Genomic DNA, 12,628 nt, shown 5'->3' on the forward strand with positions numbered 1-12,628 from the left:
ATGGTGTACGTAATGTGGCAAATCAGACCAAAAAATGAAGTTGTCGACGTATCATCCTTATATGGTAAGTTGCTCTGTTTTCTTAAACATTCCTATTTTTCATTTTACCCTTGATTTATACTAAAATCCGCCAAATTTTGACTTTGTTATCATGTACAATTTTGACTTGTAGCGGGTGCACCCACATGGTTTAGTATTAAGCTTCATCATGGTGGGAAGTTTACTAAGTTACCTGACATAAAGTATACTGGAGGTGAAGTGCGTTATGTTGATTATGTGGACATAGATGAGTTTTCTGTACATGAACTTGATGCCATAATGCTTGACCTAGGTTACCCAGACCCACGGATGATTGAATTGAGTGTTGAATCCCCAGTGATATACTACCATTTCAGGATACCCAATGGTGACTTTCAATTTGGTCTTAGAGCTTTAGGGAATGATCAGGATGTTATCAATCTTTCTAAATTTATTCAAAATAACAAGTTGATTGAAGTGTACACAGAACATGGGAAGACAAATCTACTCACATACTTCATGTCTCCAAATGCAAAGGGTAAAGTTGTCATTGAGGAATTACCAGAAAATGATGATCAAGGGGCTAAATATGAGGCTGAAGTTCATGTAGAATCTCCATTGAGAAATATGAACCATGTCAATGATGAACCAATTGGTGAGTACATGTCTTTGATTCTTTTTGGGAGTAAAACTGATGCATTCTCTCCAGAGTATAGAAGGGGTAGAGTTGGGAATTCAAAAAGAGAGGAAGGTTCTTGTAGCAAGAGGCTTAATTTAGAGGATATTGATGATTTAAAAGAGAAGGAAAACACTAATGAGGATGAGATGATTGATGGATGCTACAACACCCCACCCATTAATGATGATGAACAATATAATGAACTTTTTGACAACCTTATGGAAAATTTAAATGGAAGTGATGAGTATGTTGAAGAGTATGAAGGGGATGTTGAATCTGAAGAGAGTGATGAAGAGTATGAAAAGGATGAAGGTGATGATCATGATGGGAAACAATCAGAAAATGAAGATAAAGTGGATGACATAATGGATGAGGAGAACAATATAGAAGATGTTGATGTGGACATGGCAGACTTCTTTGTAAATGTTGAAAGTGATGTTGAAGGAGCATGTATTAATGATGGTCATGAACCTGAAGATATGGAAGTGATCAACAATGAGGAGTTCGAATCATTGGATGAAGGATCAGACCAAGACAGAGAAAGAAGAGCTCTCATAAGAAATTTGGGAAAAGAAAAAAGGTGCAACTTTGGGTCAGTACATATACAGTCATTCTCAGTGGGGCAAAAGTTTAAAAGTAAAAAAGAATTAAAGGAGTTAATTGATGTGCACGCACTAGAAACAAGAAGGAATCTATTCTTTAAAAAAAATGACAGTCAAAGGCTTAGGGCACAGTGCAGAGGAGTTGTACCTATCATCAATAAAGGTCAAGTGGGGACTAAACCTACCACTTCAAAAAGCAAGGGCAAAGAAGTAAAGACACAAAAAGAAACATGTGGTTGGTATATACATGCATCTAGGTCAAACCCCGAATCTGATTGGTTTATAAGGACCTTAAACCAAACTCATACATGCTTACAAACAAGAAAACTCAGAGCTTGTACTGCTTCTTTAATCTGCAAGAAAATCATAGATCAAGTTGAGGCAGATCCGAAGATTCCTTTGAGAGCCATACAAGATCACTTTCAAAAGACCTACCAGGTGGGTATTTCAATGGATAAGGTGTTTAGGGCAAAAGATATGGCAAGAAAGCATGTAACTGGGGACTACACAAAACAGTTTGAGTTGTTGAGGGACTATGCTCTTGAACTTCAAGCTACAAACCCAGACACAACAGTCAAAATAGATGTGTGTCCTAATGGCAACCCTGCATCCCCAACAAGGCAGTTTAGAAGGATTTATGTATGCTTGGGTCCACTGAAAAAAGGTTTCAAAGCATGTCTTAGAGACTTAGTAGGTTTGGATGGTGCCTTCATGAAAGGCCCATTCCCTGGTCAGGTTCTTACAGCAGTTGGTCTGGATTCCAACAATGGAATTTATCCCTTAGCCTATGCAATTGTTGAGTCTGAAAACACAGCTAGCTTGGGGATGACTTGGAGCTTGGGAGCAACTCAAACTATACTTTCATAAGTGACAGGCAAAAGGTAAATTAAAACTCATCAATTGATCATTTAGATTGTGTTTTTTTACCAAGAAATTAATTCTAATTATTGTATGTTGAGTCATGTAGGGATTACAAATTGCAGTTGATCAATTGTTTCCCAATGCTGAGCATAGGTATTGTATTAGACATATTCATGACAATATGAGAAAGAAGTGGGGGCAAACTGAGTACAGGGACCATCTATGGAGGTGTGCATCAGCAACCACCATTCCTGAGTTTGAACATTTGATGAAAGAGTTTAGTGAGTATGATAAGGAGGCATGTCAATGGTTGAAGCAAATTCCTCCTGTACATTGGGCAAGGAGTCATTTCTCAGGTAATTGTATATGTTTGCATATGGTAAAGATTATGTGTTTCAGTTATTTATCAGCATTAATTGTATGTTATTGTAATGTGCAGGAAGAGCTGTTTCTGATGTGTTGATTTCAAACATGTGTGAAGTGTTTAATGGGAAGATAGAGAAAGGCAGGGACAAACCTGTAATTTCATGTTTAGAGTTCATTAGGGAGTATCTAATGAAGAGGATATGCAATGTCATGAAGGCAATGAAGAAGGCTAAAGGTCCACTAACACCTACAGCAACAGACATCCTAGATGCAAGGAAAAAAAGTGCATCACAATATATTGCTAGGTGGAATGGGGCAAACAAGTATCAAGTCACTGCAGCATTGCAAGATCAACATGTGGTGGATGTTAGGAACCAAACCTGTACTTGCAGAAAGTGGGAATTAATGGGAATACCTTGCAGGCATGCAATTGCAACTCTGAATGAAATGAGCAAAGACCCTGAGGCTGAGCTTGACATTTACAAGTGGGTACACAAGGTGTATTGGCTAGAGACATGGCAAAAAGCTTATTCATTTAAGGTGGAACCAATTAAAGGGAGACCCATGTGGCCTAAAAGTAATTGTCCAACAAAGCTAATCCCTCCTCCACATCACACTCAGGTGGGAAGGCCTAAGAAAAAAAGAAGACAAAGTGAGGGTGAAAGGTTAAGCAAAAGGCAGAAGGCAAGTGCAGGTGATGGAGTCAATGAGATGCAAGGAGAAAATTCCCAAGGGCCAAGAAATGATGGAGTGCAGAAGCTATCAAGGAAACATGTTAGTGTTACTTGTAGCAAATGCAAGAATAAAGGACACAACTCTAGGACCTGTAAAGGGCAAGGAGGGAATCAATCTAAGAAGTGATTGTGGTTATTTGTTGTGGTGCAATGACTATTTAGTTTCTTGTTGTTAAAAACTGTTTGTTTTTGAAAACTTTAGTTATGGTTTGATGATGTGGTTATGTATGGTGCACAGACACTTGTATGCTTAACTTGGTAATGGTTTTTGGTTCCACTCATGTGGTTAATGGAATGTTCATTTTGGTAAATTTATGACATGTATTTTGGTAATGTACCTTTGTTACATTTTGGTTCTATTTATGTGCTTATATCTAACAACTGATACACATTTTGAACACAACTGATACACATTTTGGAATTCATTACAAACATGATGAAGTCAAATTACAACAAAATTATACCATTTTTACCCTGCATCACTTGATCAACAAAAATCCCCACATTTGCCTAACCCTATCCCTTACATAGACCAAGTACTAAAGATAACAATCACAAACATAAACCAACTTGCACATAAATACATCTTCAGCTTGAAACCTTCATCCTTCAATGCATCACACCTTGCCTCCAACATGTTGTTCCTGCTCAAAAGTCCATTGCACTGTTCCTGTAACATGTTGATACTTCTTACCAGCCCATTACATCTTTCCTCCAATGTATTTATGTTTCTTAGAAGACCAGGTATGATGGTTTTACTCCTAGCACAAATAGGTGGGTCAACCCACCCGATAAACCCACAAACAGAATCCTTAGTATGGCAAGCATAAAACCTCCTGCCGGGATTCAGTGGTGTCCAAGACGTTTTCACCAAAGCAAGCTTTCCACAAAAACAAACCACCATTGTTCGATTGCAAGTCAGGAAATGAGAAATAGAAGATAATAGTCGTTGGGGAAGAACAGTTAAGAACGTTGGGGAAGAAGATTTGTTGGGGAAGAAGCTGGGAAAAGAAAAGAAAACGATATATAAAGGATGTTTTATTTTTCCATATGCAAAAATGGTCCCTATAAGTAAAAGGACAGAAATACCCTCACGTGCAAGGCACATGAGGGGGTTAACGGATGGAATTTAACGGGTGTTAAGTATAGGGACCATTCTCACAAACAAACCAGTCCAAAAGGACGACAAAACCAAAAAACTCGTGGTTTGGACTTTTTTCCTGAAAAAATGCAAACCACAGGGACCATTTTTGCAATTTTGTCTAAAATAAATAATAGTAAATAAACTATAACTTATGTTTTTAAGTAAAAGTGTTGTATCACAATTCTTGTGTAATATATTTGGTTGAATGTATGCATTTAGTCTAGCACTATATAAAGATTCTCATCCACCACATATGGTGATGTGTAAAAGTGACACAATGGTAAAACACTAGGTATTGGATATCATAGAGTTAAAGTTATTGCTATTTACATAGGGATTTTCTGAAGAAAAAAAAATATGAATTGTCTGAACGAAAAAAATCTCAATTGTATTACGAATGAAAAATAACACTTTCATAGTCCGGATGAAAAAATAACATAGGGATAATTAGAATGAAAAAAATGTTGATAGTTTGAACGAAAAATATATATATATATATATATATATATATATATATATATATATATATATATATATATATATATATATATATATATATATATATAAATGTTTTTTTTCTAAAACACAAAAAATTAAAAAAAATTACATAATTAATTTAGACTATAATAATAATAATAATAATAATAATAATAATAATAATAATAATAATAATAATAGTGAAAAACAAATGCCAAAAAAAAAAAAAAACAAAAATAGACAAAAATATCAAAACAAAATAGGTTTATTTATGTAAAATCATGAGGAGTTTGTATTAAAGTCAAATAAAAGGATATGCAAAGTAACACATTTTCAAACAGTTTAAATAGCATTTAAAACTTTTAAAATATTTGTATTAGTTTTTTTTTCAACTTTTTATGTTGTAGAAAAAGTTTAATATATATATATATATATATATATATATATATATATATATATATATATATATATATATATATATATATTAAAAAGGCTTGTGAAAAAGTTTAAATATGTTATAAATAAAGATTGTAAAAAAAATTAAAAGATTATGTAAAAAAAGTTTAAAATGTTATCAAAAAGTTTTAAAATGTTATAAAAATATAACAGATATTATAAAAAAGATGTAAAACGGTAATAAAAAATGTTGTAAAAAAGTCTAAAAAATCTATAAAAAGTTTGTGCTAAAAGACTTTAAAAAGGTTTAACATGTGTAATAAAATTGAAAAAAAATATAATTTCGGAAAATTTTTCTATAAAAAGTGTGTGCGTGTGTATGTGTGTGTGTATATATATATATATATATATATATATGTGTGTGTGTGTGTGTGTGTGTGTGTTTATGTGTGTTTGTGTGCGTGTGTGTGTTTATTAAAGGTCTTGGAGAAAGGTCTTCTCGCGTGAAGACATTGGTCCAGGTCTTTTGGCTCATACACATTTTCTAACGTCTCAAAAATCACAATGAATTTAAATTTTTCAAAACAACCCATTTACTAAAAGAAATGTTTACATAACCATTGTTTTTAAAACATTATTAAAATTAGAGTCTCCCAAGATCAATAACATAAAATCTGGATATGTACAATCACGTATTTGCGTTGCCACAGTTCTCTGAAATACCTGAAATAAAATTAAAACTGTAAGCCAATGCTTAGTTAGTTTCTCCCAAACCACCAGCACGTAATACACATATCATATACAAACAAGCATGTTGGGTCTAATCAGTCATCAGGCTGGAATACCCATCGGTCTAATCTGTTGAGGTACTTACGCATTGTTGACGGGATTTATGAGAACAGTTTTGGAATTAGACTATAGTCTATTATTTAATTCCACACTCGAAATATTTTTAGCGAAAATATTTACAAAAGTCGCGAAAACGGACACCTCAAGCCATTTAGATGCGAAACTTCAAACATAATTTTCCGGATTTTCGTAAGTCCAAAAATTAATCTGTTTGATGTTCTAGAATCCTTGAATTAAAATCTATCTAACAGTAGTTTCAGAAAAAGTTCTCGCCTTTTGGATCCCGATGCACCCGATTTGGAGTGTTTTTGAGTACCCAATGGAGGTATAACCGTATGTGCGGCCCACATGTGACTCAAGAGACCAAAATCTGATTTCTTTCCCTCCTTGGATCAAACTCATGTGACTTTTCTTTTTCCTCATCTCTTCTTCTTGAGTTCAAGTTTTCCCAAAGAGTACAAGTGATGTGTTGGGAGTATGTAGAGGCAGATGCTTTAAAGGGCCAGGAGGGGCCATGGTCCCCCTGATTTTTGGCTTCGTAATACATATATAACAATTTCATACATATTTTTATTTTATTTTAGTAGAATTATTGGCCCTTCAGGTTAAGTATATATATAATCCAAAATTACATTCAAATAGCTACTCAACTCCAAAAAATCAGAAAAATCAATCACATATGATCAAAATCAGGAAAATACACAAGAATAAATCAAAACAATCCTAAAAATTAGGATATGAATTGATTAGGAAACTAAATATCTTATATGCAACCAAAATAGTATTCTATAATCCAAATTGTTAACCCACTCTTTGAAAAAAAAAATCCAAAACCCCAGTCTAAAAATTCACCACATCTTGAAAATGCGTAAGTACCTGAAGAAAACGTCGGTCTCCGGAATGCTCAACTACGAACGGATTTCTCACCAAAAACAGTAAATGTTTCCCCCTTTAGGTGTTCACCACCTCTCTCCTCTTGTCCTCTCCACTTGTATTCCATCTCTCCACTCTAAAGCTCGCTAAAGTGTAATCTTCAACTCTCACCAGCAAGGTAGCAGCCTCCGTCGCAGGATCTCTGGATGTGTAGGTTTTCTCTTTCTCTTTCTTTTAGTAGAACACTTAATGTAAATGATTTTAAAGGATATAAAAGATCATGCCCACCTACTCATCTACAACAATAATTAAAATATTAAAAAGCTGCATCCCTTTTTAATAATTATTAACCTTATTTTATTTTATGAAATATAATTTTTTTAATTGACATTTAGACTAATAATTTACCATGGTTTATCCTATATTATTCCAACATGATGATTTTATAACACACAGAATGAAAAAAGCACTCTCAAAATTTCTATAAAATATTTATTTGGGGATTATGTGGATTCTGTAACATTCCATGTTTCATAGCTAGATGATCACATTTTCAAATGGCAAAGTGTATGTGGTTTGTTTTATACTAACGATATTAGAATACTTTATTTTATTATTTTTAATTTTTTTTGGTATTATAGCTCTTAACCAAAATTAACTAGTTTACATTATTATCCTATGAAGTTTTCATTTCGGCCCCTCCATCTTTATGTTCCACCCCTGGAAATATGGCCCCAACTATGTGAGTGAGTGTGTGTGTTTTACTATAAAAAGAAGATTGAGGAACCCCCAAAAACCACTCACAAACTTCCATCTATCTTCTCTTCCTCTAAAACCTCCATATCTCTCTCTAAAACACCCTCTATCTCTCACTCTCAGATTACACCAAAAACACCCAACACCACCATCCTAAACCACCATTCCACCACGCAAACACCTCCTTATAACCCTTATGATCATCAACACCCGTCAGCCACCTTCCCCCATCGTTTCTAGATCAAAAGGAGGAAGAACCAGAGGCAAAACAACCCCCGGAACCACCCTACTACCACCACCCTACCACCCACCGCCACCACCCTTTCTCCACCACTAAACCATCACCACCACCTACTGTCGTGGTGCTATTACTATCCAAATTGTTCCCCACCATCTCCTCTCATCCCTAGTGGCGGACCCTCATAGGGGCCAGGGGAGGCCATGCCCACCCCCCCCCCCCCACGCGCTTTTGGTTATCCTAATTTATGTATATACACAATCAAGTTGAAAAAAATACCACATAATTGCCTCTTTTCCCCTGGTTTCCAAATCATTAGGAACCCGTTAACTAAATTTTCGGAAGATGATAACAAAATCAAAAGAATCCTTATATTTTAGGAATTTATAAAATAAGGATTAAGGAAACTTAATATCTATTAAAAATTATAAAAACCCCAAAATCTAATCAAGTTTAGAACAATTTAACCTAGGTTTAAGCTTAAGAAATTAAACTGAAAAAGTGAACAAAGAATCCAAAGTTTATTCCGGTCGTCGAAAAGCTACTTCTCAAAGCTCACCGGAGAACGCCGCCTGTTAAGACTTAAGATCGTTACTGTCTTGTACTCTTTTCTGGTGGCCGCCACATTTGTACCGTACGCTCTCTCATCTCCTTGCTAGTCGTCGGAGCCAAGACTACTGAAGTTTCACCTCCGTCGATTGCCGTTCACTTGAGTGTTCAGACGACTATTGCTTTCCATAAGGTTTTTCTTATTCTTCTTCTTCTTCGTTGCTCCCCATTTGCTTAAGTAGTTTTATGTTTCTCTGTCTCTACGTTTCTCTATATATTTATTTATTGCTTTTACTTGGTCAAAAAGTAGAAATTGAATAAAGTATAAATAAATTGAATAAAATATGAAAGGTACTGTGATTACCACATATACACACTAGCATCTGACAATAATACTTATATTCATTTATTGATTACTTTATTTGTTGCATTAGAAGAAAATATACATATATAATATTTATCATATATGATATATTTGTATATGTAATTATCTATATTTATTAACCGAATATATACATATATAATATTTATCATACTATATTTGTATATGTAATTATCTATATTTGTTGTTAACGATTTTGTGTATTTATATTTCTTGTTATGCTATGATCATATATTCATATGAAACTAATTACATTTATATGCACTTTATATTATTTTTTTGAAAGTAAAAAACTTCATTTGTTTATTAGCTATTTTATATTGCTATTTATTAATTGTTAGTAAATTCGATTGTGTAGTTTATATGAATATGAAAAAAAACAATCTATTATTGATGGATTTTTCAAAAGAAAACACTCAAGTTCTACTCAAGATTCCGAAAACCCACCGGAGATTGTTTTGGATGAAGATACCCCTACGTCCAATGTTCCAATTATTGAGAATCGCTTAAAAAAATCATGTTGAAAATAATGAAATTGATCTTAGTACACTAGAATGAGATCCTGGTTTGCGTAAGCAAATTTATGATTATCCCGTAAATCAACGAGATACTATTATACGAGCATATATTTATCATGGTCCCTTTCAACAAACACTTTCTGTATATCCAAAATCTGGTCCAGAAACCCATAAACGTAGTTTTCAAGCTTCTTGGTGTAAGTTATATTATTGGCTTGAATATTCAGAGAGCTTAGATGTTGCATTTTGTTTTCCATGTTTTCTATTCAATAAGCATTCTGGAATGGGACACTATGGGCAACAATCATTTACTATAGATGGATTTCAGAACTGGAAGAAAGTTGGTGGAAAAAATTGTGCCTTTTGCATCATATAGGGAATGAGTGCACATCTTTTCACAATGTTGCACAAAAATCATGTGATGATTTGTTAAATGAGGCACATGATATACGAAATGTCTTTGAGACATTTACAGAAGAAGAACGTAAAAATAATAGATTGAGATTGAAGGCTACTATTTATACAGTCCGTTTGTGTGCCTTTCAAGGAATTGCATATATAGGTCATGATGAAGGATCAGATTCCATAAACGAAGGAAATTTTCGTGAAATCTTGAAGGGAATTGGCTATTTTAACACAGAGATGGAAGAATTGTTTCGTACTGCTCCTAAACATGCATTATATACATCACCGTCAATTCAAAAAGAGATTTTAAACCTTATATCAACTAGGGTGAGGAGGATGATTTGTGAGGAGATTAATGGTGCACAATTTTTTTTAGTTGTTGATGAAGCACGTGACCAGTCTAATAAAGAACAAATGTCAATTGTTTTGAGATTTTTAAATAAAGATGGCTTTATTATGGAGCGTTTCTTTGGGCTTGTTCATGTACCCGACACTACATCACAAACTCTTAAAAATGGAATTTCTTCTATATTATCATGTAATAATCTTGATCTTAAGTCAATCCGTGGTCAAGGGTATGATGGTGCAAGCAATATGCGAGGTCATTTCAAGGGTTTGCAAGCATTGATTTCAAATGACTGTCCATATGCGTATTATGTTCATTGTTTTGCCCATCGATTACAATTAGCCTTAATGGCTGCTTCACAAGGAGTTGTTGCATTACACAAGTTTTTTACTCGATTATCTTTTGTTATCAATGTTGTTGATGCTTCCTCCAAGCGTACCGACCAACTTAGAGATGCACAAGCTGAGGAAATTGCATATAAGATTTCTGTTGACGAGTTAGAGACAGTTAAAGGTCTTAATCAAATTGGTACATTACAACGAGCTGGTGATACTCGATGTAGTTCTCACCTTAAATCGGTTTCGAGCTTAATCAAAATGTTTAGTCCAACTTGTGAGGTTTTACTTAAAATTATTAAGGATGAAACTGGTCCAATCAAAGGCGACACAGATTCAGCATATGAGTCTCTTACTACATTTGAGTTCATTTTCGTTCTTCATCTCGAGCAAGAAATAATGGAGATCACTGATTTACTTTGTCAAGCTTTACAAAGATAATCTCAAGATATTTGCAATGCATTGAGGCTAGTTGCATCCACCAAATTGTTATTGCAAAAAATGAAAGATGAAAGATGAAAGATGGGATGGTTTGTTGTCTCTTGTTATGTCGTTTTGTCAAGAACGCAACATTGATATCCCTGATATGACTTCTCCATACTTTACTAGAGGGGCCCGAGCGCGTAATGAGCTTAGTGATCATACACTAGAACATCATTACAAAGTGGATGTATTTTACGAAGCAATTAATTGTCAGTTAATGGAACTAAATCATCGATTCAGTGATAGATCAACATAGTTGCTCCGAATTTTAACAACATTAGATCCTAAAAGTGTTGATGAGCCTTTTCGATGTGGTGATGTAATTAAGTTGGTAGAGAAATTTTATCCTGAAGATTTCAATGAGCAAGAGAAAGTAGTTTTGAAAATAAAACTTCAACATTATGAGATTGATGTTGTTCTGCATGCAGATTATAAACTATTGACATCTATGTCAGAATTGTGCCAATGGTTGATAAAGACTAGAAGAGTAGTGAACTTTCATCTTATTTATCGAGTATCTAGTCTCATACTTACTCTTCCAGTTTCTACCGCTACAACGGAGAGATCGTTTTCGGCAATGAACCTCATTAAAACAAGGTTACAAAACAAAATTGAAGACGAGTTTTTGAATGAATCATTGGTTTTGCACTTCGAGCAGGAACTTGCTGAAAAGATTAGTTTAGAGACTGTTATAGAAGACTTTAAAAAAGCAAAAGATCATCGCGTTCCACTTTGATAAAGATATAACGCTCTATTAGTTTTCTTTTTTACACTTTTGATATGTCATAATTTTGAAATAAATAAAACTTCTTTATATATTTTAATTATGAAGTTTTGATTTCGGCCCCTAGTTGTAGTGCTTGTGTTCCGCCCCTGGTTTACAATGACAAAATTAGTCTTATTAGCTACGACCCTATACTAGATTGAGTTCAGAGCACTTAGAACATGAAATTCTTAATCACTTCACCTTCCATCTTCTTCTAAACAGTGCTCCAATATTGTTTGTCAATCAATCCTCCCCTTAGATTTTCAATGTTTTGGGGTTGGTCAAAAGTCTTCAATATGGGTTTTCTTTTAAGAACTGAAGAAATTTGTACATCTATCATGGCAAGCTCCAAGATATAACATTTAATCATCCTCTTAAAATGCTCAAAGATGGGTTCACATTTCTTCATATCCTTCACAACAAAGTGGAATAACGAAATCCGATCATATGGGTTCATAAGAGGTAGATCAGCCAATATGAACTCATGAAGAGTATGATTGTGACCCCGAAATCCTTTTAATTGGGTGTTCATAAAGTCTTCTGTTTGAACAGGTAGCCCAACCTTCAGACAGATTCTTTTTAAACTCCATGAATCGTATTGAGGTTACGTATATTTAAGGTAAAATGAGAAGAGCTTTCGGTTTGTTGCAATTTTGGAGATCAGATTGTGACACCCTGAAAACCGAAGGCGGAAACATTTCCGGGGTTGACTCCACGTTGAGTATCAAATCCAATGTACATAGTAAGTAAAGTAAAACAACCATTACATTACATAAAGAAAAGTTTTACAATTGTTTCAAAACTAAAGTTGTACAGTTGTGATACATAGTATATATATGAACAAAATGAAG

General features: G+C 34.1%; 2 protein-coding genes across 2 annotated transcripts; both read left to right on the forward strand.

The window, feature by feature from the left end:
• Nucleotides 1-3,387, forward strand: LOC145046207 (uncharacterized). The gene is made up of 5 exons (XM_078994505.1): nucleotides 1-64; nucleotides 173-2,082; nucleotides 2,118-2,180; nucleotides 2,267-2,516; nucleotides 2,600-3,387. Exons 1-5 carry the CDS (start codon nucleotides 1-3, stop codon nucleotides 3,385-3,387), a joined length of 3,075 nt encoding a protein of 1,024 aa, XP_078850631.1.
• Nucleotides 3,388-9,735: 6,348 nt separating this feature from the next.
• On the forward strand, nucleotides 9,736-10,969 carry LOC145046208 (uncharacterized). Its single transcript, XM_078994506.1, has 2 exons — nucleotides 9,736-9,739; nucleotides 9,819-10,969. Exons 1-2 carry the CDS (start codon nucleotides 9,736-9,738, stop codon nucleotides 10,967-10,969), a joined length of 1,155 nt encoding a protein of 384 aa, XP_078850632.1.
• The last annotated feature ends 1,659 nt before the right edge of the window (nucleotides 10,970-12,628 follow it).

Source organism: Lactuca saligna, chromosome 5, assembly GCF_052625555.1.
Source record: "Lactuca saligna cultivar CGN05327 chromosome 5, ASM5262555v1, whole genome shotgun sequence".
NCBI lineage: Eukaryota > Viridiplantae > Streptophyta > Magnoliopsida > Asterales > Asteraceae > Lactuca > Lactuca saligna.

Bases quoted from the DNA above. Each gene is read 5' to 3' on its own strand.
- LOC145046207 (XM_078994505.1), top strand. From the start codon at position 1: ATGGTGTACGTAATGTGGCAAATCAGACCAAAAAATGAAGTTGTCGAC. The intron at 2,083-2,117 runs GCCTATGCAATT...AAACACAGCTAG, and splicing joins ACAATGGAATTTATCCCTTA to CTTGGGGATGACTTGGAGCT. The intron at 2,517-2,599 runs GTAATTGTATAT...TGTAATGTGCAG, and splicing joins GGCAAGGAGTCATTTCTCAG to GAAGAGCTGTTTCTGATGTG.